Source organism: Eptatretus burgeri, chromosome 2, assembly GCF_056783735.1.
Source record: "Eptatretus burgeri isolate ZD-2024b chromosome 2, Ebu_testis_v1, whole genome shotgun sequence".
NCBI classification, from domain to species: Eukaryota; Metazoa; Chordata; class Myxini; order Myxiniformes; family Myxinidae; genus Eptatretus; species Eptatretus burgeri.
The window spans coordinates 18,841,031-18,864,684 of record NC_140962.1 but is presented as its reverse complement, the minus strand read 5'-3'; the positions used below and the strand labels follow the sequence as shown (position 1 = coordinate 18,864,684).

Below are 23,654 nucleotides of genomic sequence, written 5' to 3'. Positions count from 1 at the left end.
CCCACTTTTTGCCGTCCAATCGGTGAGCGAGGGGCGATTTGGCCCCGCCTCCAGGACGATCGATATATGCAAATTTGTGGATCAAAAAGCCTTCACGCCCACTTTTTCTCGGGCCAATGAGGAGCGAGGTGAAAGGTCAAAGGGAGGGGGTCAAAGGCAAAGCTACGGGGGGATAAAAGGACCGTATTGGTCGGTCGGAGAGTCAAGAAGTCGAGAGTCGGAGAGTCCAGAGGCGGAGGGGAGGAGAGTCCAAAAGAGAGTCCAAAGAAGAGTCCAACGGGAGAGTCCAAAGAAGAGTCCAACGGGAGAGTCCAAAGAAGAGTCCAGAGTCGGAGAGTCCAGAGGCGGAGAGGCGGCAGCGGCGAAGGCAGACGAGGGGGTGCTCGCGTCGGTGCCGGGAGCTGCACGCCCGAGGGAGGCCGGCAGCGCGACCTGGCCGAGGTGGAGACGCACACCAGGGATAATAAAGATCCTCTATACCCCGAGCATCAGCAACCCCCTCCTGTTTCCCCCCGCGCTGAGATAGTGCGACCAAGGGGGCCCCTTTCCCACCCCCTACCAGACACCCTCCGCGAGGCCCGCGGGCGCCATCGCCGCTCCGCGTCTCATCACCAGACGGGTAGGCGCGACCCGGTCTCGGCCTCAGGCCCGCCTCATTCTTGAGGGTATTTCTTTTCCTTGGTTTTGGGTATGTGTTGTCGGCGCCGTCTGTGAAGTAAAATTGTATAAGTGTTGCCGTGTGCTCGGTAGTCGGTATTAGCTCTGCATTGTGTTTTCGCTTTTATATTTGCTTTTTGTGTAAATGGAATTGTGTTTTTTTTGTGTGCTTTTGGTGGAATTGAATATGTGTGCTTCCCGTGTGCCGCGAATAAATGTGCTTTATTATTGAACTGTTCTCCCGCTTCGCTTCGTCTTTTCCTCCATTGAATCCCCATCTTGCTTCACGTAAAGGGTTGGTAGTGGGCTGAATACGCCCGATAATTAATCGAACCGTCGAGGTCGACGATAACACCGCTCGGTTATTCTGATAAGTACGGAACGGGTCGCTTAAGTGGCCCGTGTCCAAAGTCGACCTGCGGCGAGGTGCGATCGCCCGGTCTACCCTCCGCGTGGGTACTTAGGTAGGTCGGGTCGGCGAGCAACCCTATCCCACGCGGGGGCTGATTGGCTCGATCGCGGTGAGACCGAAAGGTCCACCCGTGACTGGTTCCCGGCGTTAGTCCGAGAGGGTCACGACTGGATTGTCCGTCCGGTGGGCGACGTGCCGCGATTCGAGTTACGTGGCCGTCAGCACGCCGGCGGGCGCGAATCCGCAACACTGGTGTCAGAAGTGGGATACAAATTCATCGCCCTCCTCGCGGCACTGGTATCGGAGAACAGGAAAACGGGCTCTCCTGTCTCCGGCTAAATTCACGGGAATCGGTCCAGGGGTGAGAGAAGCGACCCCCGATTCCCTCCAAATTACGAGCGATTCAAATTAACCCTTCACGAGAAGCAAGATGGCGTCTCAAGGCGAGCGGGAGCCGGGGGTATTAGAAATGGATGTAGAATGTGTAGAATCCATGGCTCAGGATGAAATCCCCGTGCAGGAAATGTTGATTGTGCAGGAACATGAACTCCCCCAACTGAGCCCAGAGCCCGAAAAAGGTGCGGCAGCGGCCGCGGTGTATGACACCTCCCCCCCCCCTCCACCAAAACCCTTCCCCAACCCCTGCCGAAACGGCTCAGCTGAGTGCATCCGACATGGCCCAGCTATTCACCATGCTGGCACAAATGAATGCGGAAATGAAAGGCATGAACGAAAAGATGGATGCGAATACACAAAAAATGGATGAAAAGATGGATACAAATACAAATGAAGTGAAAACGACGATGGATGCGAATACACAGCAAATGAGGGAAGAGATGAAAGAGTTCCGGGGTGAGACGCAGAACATGGGCCGATGCCTGCAGGCGGGCATGAAGGCCGTGACAAAGGAAATAATAGTTGAGACAAGGGAGGTAAAGGGTGAAGAGTTGGCAGAGACACGGGAGATAGAAAAAATAGAGGAAAGACTACACGAGGAAGACGGGGTAAGTGACGCACACACGGAGGTAGTGGAGGACAATGGGGGTGAGCTGGTGGACTGGGTGGAGGCCCAGTGCGAGCAGCTGGATGGCCTCCTCCAGGAACGAGGGGAGGGAGTATGCCCCCTTGAGGCGAGTCACGACCAGGTGAGTTCGGTCGTGCTTTGCGAGGTTGAGGGGAGGAGTGCTGCGAACGGGTGCACGGAGAGCTTGGGGGGAATAGAGGCCCCGGAGACCCTTGTGGGGACACGAATCCCCAGTGTGGTTGTCCCTGTGTGTGTGGTGCAAGGTGTGAGTGCGTCCCAGTGTGTGGAAGCGAGCCCGTGTGTGAGTGGTGTGGTGGCGATGGTGCCAGAGTGCGTGCTTCCCAGCACGCCGGGTGTGGATGGGGCACCGTGTGTGAGTGAGGCCGTGTGTGTGAGTGAAACGGCCAGTATGAGTGAGGCACCACGTGTGAGTGGTGTGGTGGCGATGGTGCCGGAGTACGTGCTTCCCAGCACGCCGTGTGTGGATGAGGCACGGAGTGTGAGTGAGGCACCGAGGGTTAGTGCCCCCGCGTGTGTGGGTGAGGCACCGTGTGTGGAAGAGACCGCGTGTGTGAGTGTCGCCGTGTGTATGAGTGAGGTACCGCGGGTGAGTGCCCCCGCGTGTGTGGATGAGGCACGGAGTGCGAGTGAGGCACCGCGGGTGAGTGCCCCCGCACGCGTGAGTGAACGGCCGTGTGCAAGGTCGCTGTGTGCCAGGGAGACCGTGTGTGTGAGAGAGCGGTATGAGAGGGAGATGTCGGTTGGCATGCGGGAGCACGCAGCCGCATCTCCCGGTGTGAATGTGATGGAGTGGACTGTGTGCGTCGTAACACGCAGGTGTGCGTGGGTCGAATGGCGACGACGGCGACATGACAGGAAAGAAAGCCGAGTAGCGGCTGTAGTTGTTTCGGGGACCGTGCCGGGTTCGCCCAGCAGTGAGCACGCGGTTCGTGCTGTGCAACGCACGAGACCACCACGTGCTCGCTTGCGAGAGTGAAGTCCCGGTCCGGAAACGCACGCGGTGGATTTGCCGATCCCGCGGACGGACAAAGTTTAGGCAGGTAAATGGATTTGGACCGGACGGGTTCTCCACGCGATCGTGTGTGTTAAGCTCCAACGGGCAAAGCACATGTGTTCGCGTGGGGAACCCCTCGAGACGTGGGGCTTGTGTTTTTTTTTGCGCACGGTGACGTCATGGCTGCACGTGTGGTTGGAATCCGGCAGGAGGGGTATCTCTGCCGGATGGTAGCGTCCAAGGAGGGACGAGGAACACGTGCAGCTGCATGACGTCACGGGCAGGTGTAAAGTGCGTGAGCTCTGAGTTGCCGCGCAGGTGCTGCGCATGAAAAAAAAAAAAACAAGCCTCACTTTCGGGTGCACAGGATTCCTGGGCAAGGGGTGAAAGACCCCCTTACCTGGGAACAGGATGGAAACTAGTTAGGGGGAAGGGTTAGCTTAGCTAGACCGACTTCATGGGGCAGGGGTAAGTCCTCATGGAGTCCGTGGAATGGATTAGGTAGTGGGATTGTAGCCAGATTTAGGTTGGGAAATAAAATGATTGATTTGAGGACATGGACAGACTTGTGGATGTGTAGCGGGAACGTAGCTTAGCTACGTAGTGTTAAATGGAACGTGCTGTAGTTTAAGGGACGACGTGGGAGCACGAGTTAGTTAGGGGAGGTAGTTGGAAGGATGGCAGAGTTCAGCGGTGTGTGTGTTGAAGAGTTGGTCAGTTGTGAGGTGAGCACTTGTTGAGTGAGTGAGGCCAGCGGGTCTGTGTGTATGGAGTGAATGGGGAATGCATGGTGCGATGAGTGATTGGGGGGAGGAGTGACTCCCGCCCAAGGGACCCCGGGGTCAGTGTAGATTGAGTTAGCTGGGTTAGTCAAATTGAAAAATGGAGGTCGTTTTGTTGTTGGTGGGAAAGTAGGCTCGAGACCCATTTGGAGGGGTGCAGGAGCCCTGTTGACGGGCTTGGGAGCGTGGCTGCGAAAGGTGAGTATCGCTGAGTGGGTACCCCGGGCACCAGGCTAGTCGGCCGCGGTAGGCCATGGGCCCATGGGGGGCCGGGATAGAGTAGTGGGCACGGGTGCGCCTGCTTGGTGCGGGGGCCCGGGGCGCCATTAGCCGCGTGGGCAGTGTTGTGGGCACGGGTGACCCTTGGAAAGGGGCCCGGGAGGCCGGCCTGCCACGTGTGCGTTTCAGGGGAGGTGCCATGGGGGGCACTCCCCGGTGTTAGGGAGCTGGTAGGCTCGGAGGCAGTGTAGTGCCCGGGGGTGCCATAGCGGGAGATTCGGCAGAGGGTCGTGCCTGCCAAAGGGAGCCACGTGTCCCAGCCAGGAGACCGTGTGAGGGCACGGAGAGAAAATTGGGGGGCGAGGCCCGAAATTGTAAGGACACCAACACAGGCGACGAGAATCTGGGTTGTTAGAACCAATAGTTTAAGCGAGAGGCGCTTGTTGAAAGCCCCGGGGTAGTTTAACAGTTAAATGGTTAGGGTAGATTAGGAGATGTACCCCTCCGCACCATCCATCCCCTCGCTGTCGTTGTGGGCCGCTGGACCCACTTGGTGTTAAGATCGCCGAACTCTGGGGAGGCCATTCTGAGGCTTCGTTGGGCCTCGACACAGGACGCTAGCTCTCCCTTGTTCCCCTCCGGGAAGGGAACGTAGGGGTTGGGAGTAGGCTAGGTGACAGAATAGGTTAGCCGAACAAGGACGATAAAGGGGGTTAGGGGACGATTTATAGTGGGAAAGTAAAAATAAAAACAATAAAAAAATAAGTTGGGGCTAAATTGGGGTTTGACAAATTAAGGGAGTGGGTATGTACAGTGACAGGCAAAGGCGATAGGTTGGGAGGGAGACAGGTAGGTAGGTCCGAGCCCGCCTTCCAAGTGGCCAGCACCACCGCACTCCTTCCACCAACCTCCACTGAACGGCAAAGGCTGGCCAACTTCATCGGCTGGCCGTGTTTTGCTTCAAGGCGGAGGCCGGCCAACTTCATCGGCAGCTGTGTGCTGCAAGGCCTGTGCCGGCCAGTTCATCTGCTGGCTGTTTTTCTTCGAGGCCTGTGCCGGCCAGTTCATCTGCCGGCTGTGTTTGCCTGCAGCGGCCTTCTTCTGCGGGCTGTGTTTGCCTGCTTGCCTTTGCCATGCCATGCCCACTGCCCACGTTCACCAGCCCCGTTCAATTTTTGCTTTGCCCCCCCCCCCTGTTCATTTCCATGTGCGCCAGGATCCGCAAGGCAACAGTTTGCAAGCTGCGAGAACTGCCCTGTTGGCAGCTACAACACGGGCCTGCAGTGGCGGCCCGTGCACCGTGTTTGCGTCCATCCATTCAAGCATCCATTCGTTGTGCTCATTGCGTGTGCCACTTGAGCTGGCACGGAGACTGCGTTTGTGCAGCCCATGCACGGTTGTGGTTCACTGCGTTCAGTTCAAAAGGGAAGGCCTTGGACTGCGTGTGAGCAGCCAGCCACGTTCCCTGTCACCTGCATTGTTTTGAGCCAGAGACTGCATGCGGGCAGCCTGGCTCCCTGCTAACTGCTTTTCTTTTGCAGAGTTCAGTGATCCTGGGCCATGGTTTAGTGTAAAATTTGTAAGTTAAGGTTAAGATGTACTGTAAATATGAGTGCGCCCCCGGCATGTCTGTCTAGCGCCGGCAATTTTATTTAAGTCGTCCGTGTGAGTGAGTTTGTTTAGATAGTTACGCAGCCCTCAGGTTATTTATTTTGGGGACACGAATACCATGAATGTCGCACTCAGGGATCCGTAGGTAAAATGTACTAGGGGAAAACTACACATGATGGCACACGAAAATTTGACGACTCGGGACGAGTCTGTAAAAAGGGGAGGGGGTAGTGTTGTGGTTACCAAATTCGCAAACCACCATTCAGGCCCCTTAGGTGAGGTATCTCGGTAAGTATATGTGTAGTTAGGCCCAAACCCGTTGTCTAGTGGGAATACATGTCATTTATGCGAGCTGCGACTCTTCAGGATAGCCGTTTTTCTTTTACTATCTTTATTTTGGACCAACCGCCATGATTACCACCACAACCACAACATCAACCACCAACCACAAACGCCGCTTCACCACGACCGCCACGACCTTCCCGTCACACCTCGCAACCGTAGCATCGCCACCGTTCTTGCCCCGCTGTGGGTACCGGTGTTGGACTCGTGCAGAGCGCGCGTCGAACAGCGTGTACAAAATCACGGATTTTGTGCTTCAAAAACGGATCAAAAACGACACACGCCCACTTTTTGCCGTCCAATCGGTGAGCGAGGGGCGATTTGGCCCCGCCTCCAGGACGATCGATATATGCAAATTTGTGGATCAAAAAGCCTTCACGCCCACTTTTTCTCGGGCCAATGAGGAGCGAGGTGAAAGGTCAAAGGGAGGGGGTCAAAGGCAAAGCTACGGGGGGATAAAAGGACCGTGTTGTCGGTCGGAGAGTCAAGAAGTCGAGAGTCGGAGAGTCCAGAGGCGGAGGGGAGGAGAGTCCAAAAGAGAGTCCAAAGAAGAGTCCAACGGGAGAGTCCAAAGAAGAGTCCAACGGGAGAGTCCAAAGAAGAGTCCAGAGTCGGAGAGTCCAGAGGCGGAGAGGCGGCAGCGGCGAAGGCAGACGAGGGGGTGCTCGCGTCGGTGCCGGGAGCTGCACGCCCGAGGGAGGCCGGCAGCGCGACCTGGCCGAGGTGGAGACGCACACCAGGGATAATAAAGATCCTCTATACCCCGAGCATCAGCAACCCCCTCCTGTTTCCCCCCGCGCTGAGATAGTGCGACCAAGGGGGCCCCTTTCCCACCCCCTACCAGACACCCTCCGCGAGGCCCGCGGGCGCCATCGCCGCTCCGCGTCTCATCACCAGACGGGTAGGCGCGACCCGGTCTCGGCCTCAGGCCCGCCTCATTCTTGAGGGTATTTCTTTTCCTTGGTTTTGGGTATGTGTTGTCGGCGCCGTCTGTGAAGTAAAATTGTATAAGTGTTGCCGTGTGCTCGGTAGTCGGTATTAGCTCTGCATTGTGTTTTCGCTTTTATATTTGCTTTTTGTGTAAATGGAATTGTGTTTTTTTTGTGTGCTTTTGGTGGAATTGAATATGTGTGCTTCCCGTGTGCCGCGAATAAATGTGCTTTATTATTGAACTGTTCTCCCGCTTCGCTTCGTCTTTTCCTCCATTGAATCCCCATCTTGCTTCACTTAAAGGGTTGGTAGTGGGCTGAATACGCCCGATAATTAATCGAACCGTCGAGGTCGACGATAACACCGCTCGGTTATTCTGATAAGTACGGAACGGGTCGCTTAAGTGGCCCGTGTCCAAAGTCGACCTGCGGCGAGGTGCGATCGCCCGGTCTACCCTCCGCGTGGGTACTTAGGTAGGTCGAATTCGGCGAGCAACCCTATCCCACGCGGGGGCTGATTGGCTCGATCGCGGTGAGACCGAAAGGTCCACCCGTGACTGGTTCCCGGCGTTAGTCCGAGAGGGTCACGACTGGATTGTCCGTCCGGTGGGTGACGTGCCGCGATTCGAGTTACGTGGCCGTCAGCACGCCGGCGGGCGCGAATCCGCAACAATATGATAGACTGTGGCAATGTGGAATGTTGTACCTATCCTGTCAAGTTTACAACATTCCATATGCATAAAAATGAAACATGCATTTTGCTTGTGAGAAGTCTACTCAAGTGCTTAATTACTTGTTTACATTTTGCCACTTACTGGTGGGGGTTTAACAAACAAAAAACCACATTCTTCAACATTGAGCATATCAATAATCCGTCGTCGTTTTATGTTTTTTAATTCCACTTGATAACAAATCTGGAAGTGATTATGTAACTTGGTGCCACGGATGCATGGCATTGCTATGAGAATTCAGTCACTCTCGTTTTGTCGACATACTTTACCGACTTGTATTTGAATAACTGAGCCGAGACATCCTTCCATCGGGACCGTACTCTGTGCATCAGAACATCGGTGCTGCCGAAGCAGTCTCCTTGGCTAATGGGTACAATCCTGGACGGGTCATTACTCCGACACAGGATACCAGCAAGCTGGCACTCATTTTGCTGACCTCAGAAGGATGACAGGCAGAGTCAACCCCACCTGGTATTCATTCAATAGCCGAGTGGGGTTTAGAACTCAGGATCCTCGGATCCCAAGCCCACCACTCTAGCCATTAAGCCAACACCAGGCATCAAAGACATCACCCTGGCCAAATTCTAAATTGCTCCCATCTTCATTTGAACATCAGGCCTGGCCAGCCGGTTCGTGAAAGACTTGGGTCAAAAACGTTTTGCCAACCCCACGAAGTGGGAATAATTGGGGCCATAAAGAAGTAGTACCAATAACAGTCGTAGTCGTAGTAGTCATCGTAGTGCTTTTGTTAGAATAGCTTTAGACGATTTGCTCAGGGTGCAGGAAAGCTCAGGCAAACGTAAGTTTTCTATTCAGTCGTCATCGTAGCATATTTAATGGAATTTTAAAAAAATCATTATTATCGATATCCTTAGTACTCAAATATATTTCAACCTTGCACTGCTGCAACTTAGACCTGATAAATGATAGAAAAAATAAAACATTCTGCGACATTCCTTGTTTTCTACTTTCAAAACCATTTTGCACAAGAGATCATGTGACAAGTCAATGTTACTCGCTGTGCATATGTCCATTCACTGTATAGTACTGTTCCTTATGAGATCATGTTTAACACTGGGTAATTTCCTTTCAATTCCAGGCTGTTCTTCCGTAAACACTACATGGCGAACTCCATCATATACTGTTCCAATGATCCAGAAGATAGGAGGTTGGTGATGACAATATTCTTGCATCGAGGTTACACCAATTGCAATGCTCACAGCCCATTTGACAAATGCACCATTGTGTTGATGGTATATTTTATTGCACTGTTGCTCAACCTAATATGACTCGTAAAACTCTTTACTGTGTGCACTTTGACAGATGGGAAGCAACTAAGGATTTGCTGGAACCCAGGTATGTTGCTTATATATGTGAGAGATTATGGTCATGTATGCCTGGTGTTGGCTTTATGGTTCGGGTGGTGGGCTTGGAATCCCAGGGTCCTGAGTTCAAAACACACTCGGCTGTTGAATTAATACCAGGTGGAGTTGATTCAGCCTGTCATCCTTCCGAGGTCGGCAAAATGAGTGCCAGCTTGCTGGTGTCCTGTGTCGGAGTGGCGACCCATCCAGGATTGCACCCAATAGCCAAGGAGACTGCTTAGGCAGCACCGATGCTCTGTACAGAGTGTGGTCCCAATGGATGGATGGCTGGTCATGTCTGCAGTGCTTAGATTCTGTGATGTCGGTTTGTGATATGTAGTACACCTTTCAGAAGCTGTCCTCCATGGTTCATTTGATTCAGTTTGTAGTCTGTCTGGTTTGTCCATAGCAAGTCAAAAGCACATCCACGATTTGTTCCTGATGCAAGATGTGAGTAGGTTTAATTCAAATGCTCGTGCAGTCATTGAATATATGTATATGTAAACATCTATTAAGCAAATTTTGAAGTTTCACCCTATAGTTTGAAGTTCATTATTTATTTATTTTGAATTTGATTTACGCAGATTGCCCATGAAATGGACCATCCTCCAATTATGGATTATGATTCGAAAGATCGGAGATTTCCAGATGGTCAGGTCACGCGTTGAATGTTGTTCTCGGGCTGCTATTTATTGCTATGGATATGACTGCGAAATCGACGAAAAAAAACCGAGTTATTAGGGAGAGTTAAGTCGCCATCGAAGGTGGTATACTGTCGACAGTTGGCCATGGATTCCAAGCTTAAAGCTATTTCGACCAAAAAGGTGCTGACTACACATTGTGACTCTCTCAGAGCTGACACGAAGGATCATGGGATGTAATGTGTGACTTGCATTTTGAGGAGAATGAGTTCACTCTAACACACAGAACATCCAGAAACTGTGGTTTTGGCAATGATCGCTCGCATATGAATGGTCAGCTTATCTCAGCACCCAGAAATTCAATCAGTTTGATTTGAAAGCTCGGGCCACTGGGCACTGGGGCAGCACTAGACTCCTTGTTCTTATGCTCTCAGCAGCACCAGTCAACATGGAAAGCCACCTTGACAAAGTGAAAAGATCCTTCACATGGTTCACATGCTGAACAAGCAGAAATATATCGTTGTTTGCCCGCAAGAAAATGTGATAATTCGCTTTCAGTTGTAATTATAAATAACTCACTTTTAGTGATAATTACTGTACCTGAGATATGAACCTTCCTCGATGTTGCTATTGGAGTTATCTGAATTGGAATAATCATATCCTGCCCCAGGCTCATATTACAATACTTGCTCATTCAGGACATATGCTTTAATTTGCCTTTGATCCTCCTTTGCATATAAATGGTAAGCTGTGCTTCACACCCAGAACTCTGTGCATTTTGAATAAGAGTCAGGGACATCAAGGATCCGTGTTATACTTGTCACGTCGCAACATGGAGGTCCCGAGATTTTGTAATTTCAAAACATTTTGGAAATGCTTTAATTTTTCTGAGGAAAAGACAGATTTCTTCAAATCCCCCACGATGAAGCTGTTCTTGATACAGTCTGGCATCCTGCCTTGCTTTCCAAACTCTCTGACTTTGGCATCCTAGGCCAACTCCACACATGGCTTAATGACTTCCTTCACTCTCGTAGCCAATGTGTGGCCCTCAATGGAATCCTTTCATCTCCTCTCCCTGTCAAGGCTGGAGTGCCCCCAAGACAGTGTTCTGGGCCCAGTCCTATTCCTCATATTCATCATTGACTTCTCTGACTCTCTAGAAAATCCTCTTTATCTATTTGCTGATGACTCCACCCTTTGCCGTGACATCCCTCATCCTTCAGACAAGAAAGGTGTGGCCTCTTCCCTCTCTTTGGACCTTGAAAAAATATCACAAGCTGGTCAAACACTTAGAATATGCCTTTCATTCCTCACAAATTTCACTCTCACTATCTCAAGGACCGATAACAAACCCTCCTCTCTACTTTCATAACAATCCTCTTGTAGGAAGTTCAGTCATTCAAACTTCTGGGTCTCACTGTCAGCCACGATCTTTCTTGGGTAAACCACATTTCAAAATTGTCCTCCAAAGCCAGTCGGTGACTGGGGCATCATCAGTCATACAAAGTCCTTCCTTGGCACAACTGAGATCCTATCCACCGACAAGGCTTCTGTGTCCACTGTTGAGATCTTCTGTGGATCCTATCCATCCACAGCTTGAGGAAGTACTGCTCTCGCTCTGGGCTGGTTCTCCTGCCTCACATCTTGCTCAGCTTGATGCCGTGAAAATCAAGGTCTTCAAAATTATTGTAATCTTCTGTGATGAAGCTCACAATGGGTCTATCACTTTGCCATCACAGACAGGTCAATGGTCTCTCTGTCTTCAAATGCCTCCTTTCTGGTCTTGCACCCTCTGCTCTTTTCATGCTTCGTCTCCCCCTCCCCAAGTTTCTGCAGGGCACACACGGTCCACCATCAACCCCTTCTGGTGAAACTACTTAAATCCAGGATCACTGCTCACCTCCACTCATTTGTTCCTCTTTTTTTTATGCCTTTTTGAACAAACTCCCACACACTCTTCAATCGCACTCTTCCCTCCAGGTCTTCAAAACAGCTATTCACCACCATCTCTGATCTTCCCCCATCCAAAACCGCGATCTTTTCTACCCCCTTTAATCCACCCCAAACCCACCTCCTTCAAATTCCCTGCCTTCCTTCCTGAAAGTCCCTGTAGTGTCCATCTTGTAAACCCTGTGTTCCCCACCCCATCCCTCTCCCCGCCACAGATCTCCTCATGTTTCTGTCCCCCACCGTTTTGTCCTTCCCACTCCCGCCCCTCTTGTCTCCTGCTCCCCTTGTTATACATTCTGTGTGTTCGCTCTTACACGAGCCTCGACATTGTATGTTTAAAAAAGAAAACATCGCGCAGGTTGTATGAGCCCTTTCAAGCTGGATAAATATTTTGTGCACTTACAGTAAATGATGGCACAAGCACTGTGCAAAAATACTTCCAGTTTGTGATGAATGCTCTGCTGTTGTTTGTGGCGTTTCCAGACTGGCTGGCCAGCCATTGGGCATGCCTTGCTGCACACCGTGTTGATCATCAGACTAATTCAATCACATACTCTCATGGCAGGGTCTTTGGATTTATTGCGCGGAAGGAAAGAAACTACAGAGACAATGTGTGTCACCTTTTTGCTGAGAACTCAGCAGAGCGACCAGCCTCCATCATCGTTTCTGCCATCAAGGACCTCATGAGTCAATCAACTGGTGAATGACCTCCAATCAGAGCAAGCCACCTGGTTCCAGGGATCTAGAACGTTCCACAGGAAATGTAGTTTTGTCATGGAGAAAAACAGACCAGTTTAAAATGAACCATTATGTTTCCTCTCCCTCACCAAGGATTTTACCTTTTTTAATCAATTTCTCTTTTATACATGTATATTTGCTCAGTGCGTTTCTGTACGATTTTGTTTTTTTCATGTATCTGCTCCATTTATTGATGCCAGTGCTACAAAAGAGGAGCTGGTTCGTCTTCAATTGCATCTGCACTCACCACTACATGCCACGGTAGCACTCGAAGCACTTCTGCCGCGTTAAGTTGGCATTGACCCAAACTTCTCAGCACTCTTGTATGAATATTTTATGATCGTAAATATTAAATGCAAAGACATCATCATAACGATTGATAATCTCTACATACACTCAAATTACATTTATGTGTAAAGTTTATTATCAAAACAATTAATACCGGTCTAGTCTGCTGATGGACATGTCTGCTATTTACCTTATTGCTTTGAAACAACATTCTACTTGTTATTGTAGAGTAAGGTGAACACCAATATTATGTACCTGGTGTAAATAAAATTTTATCCCTAACCTTAACCCTAAAACTGTTGCGACCTTAGGGGTGCAGCACGGTCTCAGATGTCCGATTGCTTATCTCGGAGAAGGGTGTGACTTGGCCATGATGGTCCCAAGTGTCCCACTCACTGTCATCCAATTACAAGAATGGCTGAACGAATTAGCCCTTGCAATCACGATCGTTAAATTCATCTTGCCTCATTACCAACATTTGGAGCAATGACGTGCACAGATATATTATACATGTGGTACAATCCCAGTAATATATGAAATCTATATCAAGAGTCAATTATCCAATTATCCACCGATGCTTAAGTTTTGAAACGCTTGCATTTCAACAACGTTGAATTACAGGTTGTCTGTTACCCAAACAACACATGTGTTATAATCTTGCCAATGTGTATAATCATGAATTTAAGTAATAACTCAGAACAGCCAGAACCGGACGGAGGACAGCCACTCCTCTCCTCGAGATTGGAGTTCCCCAAGGTGGTATGTTAGACTCGGTCTTGTTCCTCATTTTAATAAACGACCTCTCCAGCTTTTTGCAGATGATTCCACATTATGTTGTGCAGTAATTACCCCATCTCATTGACAGGCGGATAGCAGCTGCATCGCTCTCTGACGATCTGTAATTGATTAATTGCTGGTCTGTAAATGTAACAAGTCTTTCTATATTCTGTACAATCTCCCAGTCCCACCCTGTCACTCTGAAAGGATCGTCAAACTAGCCCACCTGTCTATATTCCCATGGCCAACCACTGGAAGACGTTGTTTCTGGAACTTCAAGGCTGTGCCATCAGCCATGACCTCTCCTGGGCTGACGACTTTGAAAATCTGGCTTCCAAAGGCAGATGCAGACTGGGCATCCTCCATCATTCATGAAAGAAACAATAACTCCTCACAATCTATGAGGATAATTATTGTCTGTAGTGCAATGGAGTGTTTCTCTCCCTTCTGAGCTGACACTCCATCAATCTGTGGAATCTAAAGATCTCAAACTCTCAACATTATTGGCATCGCACATAATGAGGCCGAAGCACAAGGCCTGTTGCTCTCACATCGCACGCATGTCGGCGAGCTCTCCCTCTGGTCTCCCAGCCTTCTGACACTTCCGAGCAACTGCAAGACCATGGCTCTCCACCCCCCCCCCCCAGTTAAACTCAAAGTACAGACTGATTTCACTCCTCAATACTTTGATTCCTCGTTTGTGGAACCGCCTTCCTGAGACTGTTATATCCCACTCTTTTCTGTATAAAGCTTCAAAGCAGGCAGTGGAAGCCACATAAATGTTATTGCCATTTCTATCCCCATTAACGCTCCCTAATGCAACCCTCTTATCCCCCCCCTCCTTTATTCATGCTAGTTCATAGTTTGTTGCCGTTTTACCTAACATCAACTTGCTCTTCAATGAGCCTTGATCTTGTGTAAATAGAAAACCTCTGCACAGTGTTTTTATAAACATAGATAACATCAAGATGGTTAACAACACCAAAAGGGATGCTTTTTGGAGCTCTGTTTTCATCTTGCATTCCATGAGAGTGGGGGAAACAAAACAACAAACTCAACCCTTCCACATGGGAGAAGGGTGGTACAAGTTTCAAATTCAGACTGTATTCTAGAGCCAGGCAGGGATGACACATTTTAAATACACATCCACAGAGGGAAATTGGTGAAGTTTCGCGAAGTTCATCAAGCACGATATATCAGAATTAGGAGTTCCAGACAACACTCAACAATAAACGAGCTTCCATCTGTATGGCATGACCTGCACACATGTGTGCTGTGAGTTCTCATCAAGTAGGCAGCTCTCGGTAGCAGTCTCGTCTGAGACTCATCCGAGAGCCACTCACTCCCTCGTAACTTCGGCCGTGAAAAGCAAAATATTTCCGGGTGGGGTTTCTCCTGAAGCTTCTCTTCTACCTCTTAGCTTCATCTCCTCGGTCAGTGCTCCAGCTGTCCTTTTTAGCAGATATCTTTCTCGATTTGACTTTTTAACACTGGCCAATCTGGCATGCTGGAGCAGGCCTGTTATCAAAGGTGTGGTTATTTTGTCCTTTTTACTAGCTTTTACTACCTTATGCCCAGCTCAGGTATGCAGCTCCCAGCCACTAACTCTGACCAATTTTCAATGAACCAGCATATGAAGTACACCTGTCATGGCCAAAAGTATGCGGACACCCCTCCAAATTAGTGGATTCGGCTATTTCAGCCACACCCATTGCTGACAGGTGTGTAAAATCAAGCACACAGCCATGCAATCTCCATAGACAAACATTAGCAGTAGAATGGGCCGTACTGAAGAGCTCAGTGACTTTCAACGTGGCACCGTCACAGGATGCCACCTTTCCAACAGGTCAGTTCATCAAATTTCTGCCCTGCTACAGCTGCCCCAGTCAATCGTAAGTGCTGTTATTGTGAAGTGGAAATTTCTAGGAGCAACAGCAGCTCAGCCATGAAGTGGTAGGCCACACAAGCTCACAGAACGGGACAGCCATGTGCTGAAGCGCGTCGCGCAGAAAAATTGTCTGTTGTCGGTTGCAACCCTCACTACCGAGTTCCAAACTGCCTCTGGAAGCAACATCAGCACAAACACTGTTCGTCGAGAGCTTCATAGAATGGGTTTCCATAGCCGAGCAGCCGCACACAAGCCTAAGATCACCATGCACAATGCCAAACGTCAGCTGGAGTGGTGTAAAGCTCACCGACATTGGACTCTGGAGCAAGGAAACACGTTCTCTGGAGTGATGAATCACGCTTCACCATCTGGCAGTCCAACAGACGAATCTGAGTTTGGCAGATGCCAGGAGAACGTTACGTGACTGAATGAAAAGTGCCGACTAAAGTTTGGTGGACAAGGAATAATGGTCTGGGGCTGTTTTTCATGGTTCAGACTAGGCCCCTTAGTTCCAGTGAAGGGAAATCTTAACACTACAGCATACAATGACAGTCCCTGTCATGTCCACACAAGCTCATATACGATTCTGTGCTTCCAACTTTGTGGCAATAGTTTGGGGAAGGCCCTTTCCTGTTTCAGTATGACAATGCCCCCGTGCACAAAGTGAGGTCCATACAGAAATGGTTTGTCGAGATCGGTGTGGAAGAACTTGACTGGCCTGCACAGAGCCCTGACCTCAACCCCATCGATCACCTTTGGGATGAATTGGAACACCGACTGCAAGCCAGACCTAATCGTGCAACATCACTGCCCGAACTCACAAATGCACTTGTGGTTGAATGGAAGCATATCCACACAACAATGTTCCAGCATCAAGTGGAAAGCTTTCCCAGAAGAGTGGAGGCTGTTATAGCAGCAAAAGGGGGGACTAACTCCATATTAATGCCCATGATTTTTGAATGAGATGTTGGACGAGTAGGTGTAAACATACTTTCGGCCATGTCGTGCAAGTTACATGGAGATAGGGGAAGCGGGGGAGGGGAGGGATGGAATTACAATTTTAACCACTTTTTCTCCCATGGTGGTGGGTTGAGTCCCTCACCCAGGAATGCAGCAAGATCAGACTCCCTCCACGTCTACAAATTTTTCACTTGTACTGTATTTTTAGCTTATCTAGAATTTGAATTCCAGATAAGGTATCGTCATCGTGCACCATCCGTCCATCTGTCTCTCCTATTTCGACTTCTCCGGCCAAACCGCTGGGCTGATCTGGCTGAAATTTGGCAGCAAGGTTCCGCTCCTGAATGGTAACGCGGATTGCCAAGCTCGTTCCGGTCAGGTGACTTTAAGTATGTCAAAATAGCTGACTTAGTAAATTCCTATAAATACCTTCTTCTCCAGACCCACCAGTCAGAATGCTACCAAATTTGGGTTCCAACATTAGGACAGGGTATTGATGTAAAATTGCGGAGGCCATGCCCATCACATGACCGAAAGTGTGCCAAAATGGTTGACATAGCAAATTTTTGGGAAAATCCATAAATTATTTTAAAAATCTTCTTCTCCAGACCCACCAGTCAGAATGCGATCAGATTTGAGTTTCAACATTTGGCAAGGACCCAGATAAGCTTCAGTTCCAGTGGTCCTATTTTTACCAATTCCTATAGTGTGGAGTTTTTTTTTTCTGTAAAGAGGGTCATAAACAAATGGTGGTCTTCGATATGACGGCATATAAAGTCAATCCTGCAGTTGTTTACACAGCAGGCAGTGGCACAAGATGCAAACTTAATGCATAATTTTGCTTTTCAGCTTCTGCACCATTGGTTTCTCAAGGCAGACGTGGCAGCAAGTTAGTGGGCTCTCTATTTTATACCATCTTACTTTTAGCCTTTCTCCTGCCCTCACCAAGCAAGGCTGGGTTGCACATGTTGCTCAAGAAACCCTCACCTGCTCACCCTCCCAAAGTCCAGGCCAGTTGCTCACCTGCATTTATTTTTCCCGTTTTTCTCCCAATTGTGGAATCTTCTCTCATTGCCCATTGTCTCATCCTCCTCATAGTGGGGCAACTTAGCTAAATATAGCATAACAATTGTGCATTTTGTGAGGAAAGCACCAAATTTGGCACACTAGTAGCCTATCATATTATGAACAAATTTGGATATTGGGCCATCTCAAATTTTTGATTGCATTGGAAAATGGCTGCCACAGCCATCAGCGGCTGAATTTGAGATGGCCCAATATCCAAATCTGTTTGGTTTAAAACTTATTTTTCATCCCAATAAAGGTTATCATCACATGCCTGACTTGTTAAGCTGTCGGAGTATGTAAAGATTGTTCGTGGATGGCTGAATATTACTGTTTTATGACTTTGACAAAATAATCTATCTATAATTCCAGCAATCTGTGTGTGTGTGTGTGTGTGTGTGTGTGTGTGTGTGTGTGTGTGTGTGTGTGTGTGTGTGTGTGTGTGTGTGTGTGTGTGTGTGTGTGTGTGTCCGCTGTTTCTCGACAACCTCTGGTCCGATCTAATTGAAACTTGCCAGGTATATTGCTGGGGACCTGAGGATGTGCCTTTTTAAGGTTTGATATTAATCGGACAAGTGCTTCCCAAGTTATGGCCATTTATTTACCAAACCAATGGGAAGACACGTTGTTGCGTGGGCGTGGCTGATGGGGAAGGGAAGCACAGCCACGTTCCCCATTACGGGTTACAACGTACGGGCTTCCGGAGTGATGACTTCGTGTATTCTAATAATTTCTCGATTTCTTATGCGCATTTATAGATAAACACAATGGCCCAAGTTATGATCGTTTTCATATTAGACGGTGTATAAATTTCAGGAACATCAGAGTGCTGGTATGCTCCGAACCAGGAAGTAAATTTTTTCTCTCTCTTCTCTTCTTTTTTTGTTTTTCCTTGCCACGACATTGCGAAAAGGTAAAAATACGTTGGCGCTAATTGAATATTAAAAATAAATTGTGAATAATATTGAACTTCCGGGTCACGCACGTACGGGCACGTGAGAGCGAAGAAACGGCCTGTGTGGTTTATTTATTTATTATTATTATTATTATTATTTTTTTTTTTTACGGGCACATACTCGTTTTAAATAATGCTGTGAATTCCTGTGGTGAATTGAGATTTTTGCTTCGATAGACGTTGCGGGTTCATTTTAAAGTCAATTCAAATTCTGTTTTTGGTTTTTGCAGTCGCTCAGGATGCTTAACACTCGGTAGTTGTGAAGTTTGTAAAATTCCGATATTTTATAATGTTCGATGGCGCGCAGGGCCTCGGGCGCCTTAACGAGATGGTAGGCCGCAGCACTTTTTTCACAAAGATATTGTTTAAAAGTTTAAAAGGCAGGGAAAATTCGTCCGTTTTGCTTGTACAAATCTTATCCACTGCCAGCGAATGTTTGATTCCTTCGGGAATCGATGGGAGCGATTACCCGTTTTCCAGCCATTTTCGCACAACATGACGACGACCAAAGTATGAGCCATGATGTACACATATCCAAATAACTTTGTTCTACAATAATTCAAAATAAAAAAGGACAATATAGACAGTTGCAAGCTCAAAAAAAGTGAAAGAACGGCCTGCTCAACTGGACACTTCTTCAATGAAAGAGTGAGCTTCCGCTTTGTTTTGGAGAACGTGATGTCACCATCCATATATGGCACGCGGCTGTTTTTTTCAACAGCCTCGAGAAATAACAACTTCGGAGTTAAATTTCATTAATTTTCCCAATAGTTAGGCAACTGCAATAGTTTGCATCGAACTATTTAATGCACATATAATCATATTGATAAATTTTCAGAACACGTTTGGTGACCCGCAACCTGCTCTTTAAAATGGATTCAATTAAAAATTTTTGTCAGTGATCTACACAAAATACCCCATTCATGACAAAGTGAAAACATGTTTTTAGAAATTTTTACAAATGAATTATAAATGAAAAGCTGAAATGTCTTGTGTCAAGAAGTATTCAATCCCCTGAGTCAATACTACCCTTTGCTATGACACTCCAAATTGAGCTCAGGTGCATCCAATTTCCTTTGATCATCCTTGAGATGTTTCTACAACTTGATTGGAGTCTACCTGTGACTAATTCAATTGATTGGACATGATTTAGAAAGAAACACACCTTTCTATGTCAGGACCCACAGTTGACAGTGCATGTCAGAGCAGAAACTCGACCATAAAGTCCAAGAACATTGAATATTCTGTGGTCTGATGAGACGAAAATATAGAACTGTGAGGAGGTATAGATCTGGGGAAGGGTATAAAACAATTTCTATAGTGTTGGAAGTTCCCAAGAGCACAGTGAGCTCCATCATTTGGAAATGGAAAGAATATGGAACTACCCAGATTCTTCCTCGAGCTGGCTGTCTGACCAAACTGAGCAAGTGAGCAAGAAGGACATGGATGACTTGGTAAGGGAGGTGACCAAGAACCCAATGACACTCTGACAGAACTACAGAGTTCCTTGGATGAGATGGGAGAACCTACCGGAAGGACAACAATCTCTGCAGCACTTCACAAATCTAGGCTTTATGGGAGAGTGGCCAGATGGAAGCCACTCCAGAGAAAAAAAAGCACATGACAGCACACCTGGAGTTTGCAAAAAAGGCACATGAAAGACTTCTGAGAGCATGAGGAAAAAGATTGTGTTTTGATGAAACGAAAATTGAACTCTTTGGCCTGAAGGCAAAGCGCTACATCTGGCAGAAACCGTGAACAGTTCATCACCCATCCAACACCATCCCTACCATGAAGCATGGTGATGGCAGCATCATGTCATGGGGGATGCTTTTCAGCGGCAGGGACTGAAAGTTTGTTTGTTTTTACCGTCCACTCGCCTACAACCCAAACCGCTCAGCTGAGTGTTCTGAAACATTCGGAGATTGTAGCTACCGTCCCTGCGACAGTCGATCGAAGGTCGGCACGAGGTCAACATCGGCCAAATTTCTAAACTTGTCAATTTTCATCCGATTGACTTGAAATTTGAACAGGATTTGCACATTTGGTCGTTGAATTCAACTACCCATTATATTTGAGGTCAACAATTTTTTGGGTTGTATACCTTGTTGAGGCTCGTATGAGAGTGAACACACAACGCACATCAAGGGGGTATGAGGCAAGAGGGGCGGGAGTGGAAAGGACAAAACAATGGGGAACAGCGACATTAGGAGATCTATGGAAGGGAGAGGGATGGGGCGGGGAACATGGGGAATACAAGATGGACATTACAGGGACTTTCAGGAAGGAAGGAAGGGAATTTGAAGGAGGTGGGTTTGGGGTGGGTTAAAGGGGGTAGAAAAGATCGAGGATTTGGATGGGGGACGATAAAAGGTGGTGGTGAACAGCTGTTTTGAAGGCCTGGAGGGAAAAATGGGATTAAAGAGAGTGTTGGAGTTTGTTCCAGAGGAAGGAAAAAAACACGAATGAAGGGATGAAAGTGAGCAGTGATTCGTGATTTTGATAGTTTTACGAAAAGGGGCTTGTTTGGTGGACCTTGATCGCCCTGCGGAAATACGGTGGGGACAAATCGCAGACAGAGCAGGGGGTCAGTACCGGAGAGGAGATGGTAGAAGACAGAAAGACCACCGACCTGCCTGCGGTGGGAGAGTGAGAGGCCCAAAAACTCAGCCTCATCGCGGGAGATGCCAATGATCCGAAATGCCTTGGTTTCCACAGCATGAAGCAGAGAAAGGTGAGAGGCAGGAGCACCAGCCCAGAGGGGAGAGCAGTACTCCATCAGGCTGCGTACAAAAGCTTTGTATGTGGTCAGGAGCTCAGGTGGGCCGAGGAAGGACTTTGAATGACGGAGCATTCCCAGTCGGTGACTGGCTTTGGAGGCCAGGTTGGAAATATGGGTTTCCCAGGAAAGATCATGACAGATCGTGAGACCCAGAAGCTTGAAAGAAAGGACTTCTTCCAGAGGATTGTTGAGAAAGTGGATTGGGGGGGGGGGGGTCTAAATGGTCCTTTCAGAGAAACATAGTCACACTGTGAGATTTGTCAGGATTGAAGGACATGTTCTTTGAAATGGACCAGTTTGTGATTTTACCCAGATCTGCAGTGAGCGAAGAAGCTACTGCTTGCCGATCTGAGGGAAGACAGATGGTACGGCAGAGGGGGAGTCATCAGCAAAGGGATAAAGAGTATTTTCCAGAGTCGGAGAGATCATTGATGAAAACCAGAAAAAGAACAGGGCCCAGAACGCTGCCTTGAGGAACTCCAGCCTGGACAGGAAGAGGAGATGAAAGAACTCCATTTAGGGCCACACGTTGACTGCGACAGGAGAGGAAGTCTGCGAGCCATGAGTGGAGATGGCCTTGGATACCATAGGCAGAGAGTTGGTGAGCAGGGCAGGGTGCCAGACCATGTCAAAATCACGTTATATAGCTCTGATTTCATGTCCGGCATTGAGGACCTCCATCCATTGTTGGGAGAGCAGAAGCAGCATATCCAGGGTTGAGTGACCTGGCCTGAAACCAAATTGATGATCGGAAATCAAGCCATTGTAGAAGAGGAAGGATTTAATGTCTGAAGTGATGATGGATTCCATAACCTTGCTGATTATTGGGAGAAGGTTGTTTGGTCTGTCGTTGCAGGGATTGGTTTTTGCACCTTTTTATGCAGGGTGGAAATGTTTGCTGAGTTTCAAGCAGATAGCAGATGACCTTGAGCAAATGAGAGGATGAATGGAACAGAGAGAGGGTGAGCAAGAACAGAGGAGCAGGTTTTTAGGACATGTGGGCTGATGCCGTCTGGACCGGTTGCAGAATCTGAGTCGAGGTTTGACATCAAGCTCTCCACCTTGTCAGAAGAAAAGGACAGAGTCCAGGGACAGTTGGGTTCGACTGGGTAAAGTGGGTACAGAAAGCGATGGGTTTCGGACACAAGATTTCAATGCAAACTCTGAGATTAGGCATTCAGCATTTTCACATGCAGTATCAGCAGTGCGGCCATTTGAGGTAAGGGAGGGGATGGAGGGGGAAAATACACCAGAAACAGATTTGCTTTGACACCACCAGGATTTGAGGAGGGAGAGAGGTTTGAGAGTTCAGACTTGAGCTTAGAAAGATGTTGTTTTCTGGCACACCTGAGGGTAGAAACACTCTTGTTCCGAGCTTTATGGAAGGAACTGAGCTTACGCTCAGTTGCGTTTGCTTTTCAAGACGCAAAGGCAAGTTGTTTCAGGCCAACTGGCTCACCACAAGCTTCAGTGAATCATGGGCAGGAGGAAGGGTCAGACAACTGAAGATGAGAGGGGATAAATCTGTGCATGAGGGTGATCAAGTTTCTTTGAAAGAATTCCCAGGATGAGTTGATGTTGGAGAGAGTAGCAATGGGAGACCAGTCTAGAAGTTTGAAGCCTGCTTGAAGACCCTCCCAGTCAGCTTGAGTAAAATGCCAGACTCGACGGCACTGAGGTGATTCTCAAATAACAGCCAGAGAAATGTCCACTTTGACAAGCACATGGTCAGAAGAACCGATTGGATCGGTGGAAGAACAGCAGATTTTTCAGGGAAATTTGTTAGAATCAGATCCAGAAGAGACAGAGCACCTTTGGTTGAGATCCGGGTCGGGAAGTTGACCGATTGAGTCAGTCCCAATGAGTTGCAGAAATCTTTTGCTGAAGTGTCATGACAGGTGAGAGAGATAACCACACCCAGCCAACTTGCATGATAACAATTGAAGTCGCCACATTTGAGGAAGAGAGAGTTTGGATGAGAAGATAGGAGTTGGTCCATGTTTTTGGATAGTGAGGGGCAAATGGAGTCATCACTGTTAGGTGGACGGTAAAGTACACATATAAACATGAGGTGGGAGTGGAGGGAAGCTGTAGCCAGAGGTATTCCTGGGGGTGTGGGGGAGTGAGGGCAGTGCATGGAGAGTGAGGAATAGAGTCTTTGATGAAGAGAGCAACTCCTCCACCAGGACGAGGCTCAGGTCTGTCATACCGGAGGAGGGAGTAACCAGGGAGAGATACTTTGGAGTCAGAAGCATATTGTGGGAGGAAAGTTTCTTGTTAGGCAGATTATGTCTGGTTTGTCAGTGGCAACCTGTATGTAAAGATCCGTAAGGTTTGAGCGAAGGCTCCGGATATTTGAGGTCCACACTGTTTATGAAGAGGGAGGGAAGAGCAGAAGGGCAGTTGAGAATTTGAGGTGGTGTGATGAGATGGAGGTGGGAGGGCAGGGGAAGGAGGCAGCTTTGTGGATGTTAGGGGGGCAAATTTGAGAAAGGTGAGTAATGGGTGAATGGTGGGGAGAGTT

The 23,654-nt window shown here is 48.3% G+C and overlaps 1 protein-coding gene and 1 long non-coding RNA gene across 7 annotated transcripts in view; one reads left to right on the top strand and one right to left on the bottom strand.

The window, feature by feature from the left end:
• Positions 1-13,525, top strand: part of LOC147031517 (tensin-3-like) — a 132,957-nt gene extending 119,432 nt beyond the window's left edge. For all 5 annotated transcript variants that reach the window (XM_085864396.1, XM_085864386.1, XM_085864381.1 and 2 more), the window contains 3 exons: positions 8,822-8,890; positions 9,046-9,078; positions 12,243-13,525. In XM_085864396.1, the coding sequence (XP_085720522.1) occupies positions 8,822-8,890; positions 9,046-9,078; positions 12,243-12,384 (244 nt within the window). In that variant the 3' untranslated portion in view covers positions 12,385-13,525. The remainder of the gene's footprint in view (positions 1-8,821; positions 8,891-9,045; positions 9,079-12,242) is intronic.
• The window catches only part of LOC147031516 (uncharacterized), a 245,143-nt gene that overhangs the window by 211,327 nt on the left and 10,162 nt on the right, over positions 1-23,654 (bottom strand). The gene's annotated exons all lie outside the window — the stretch shown is intronic.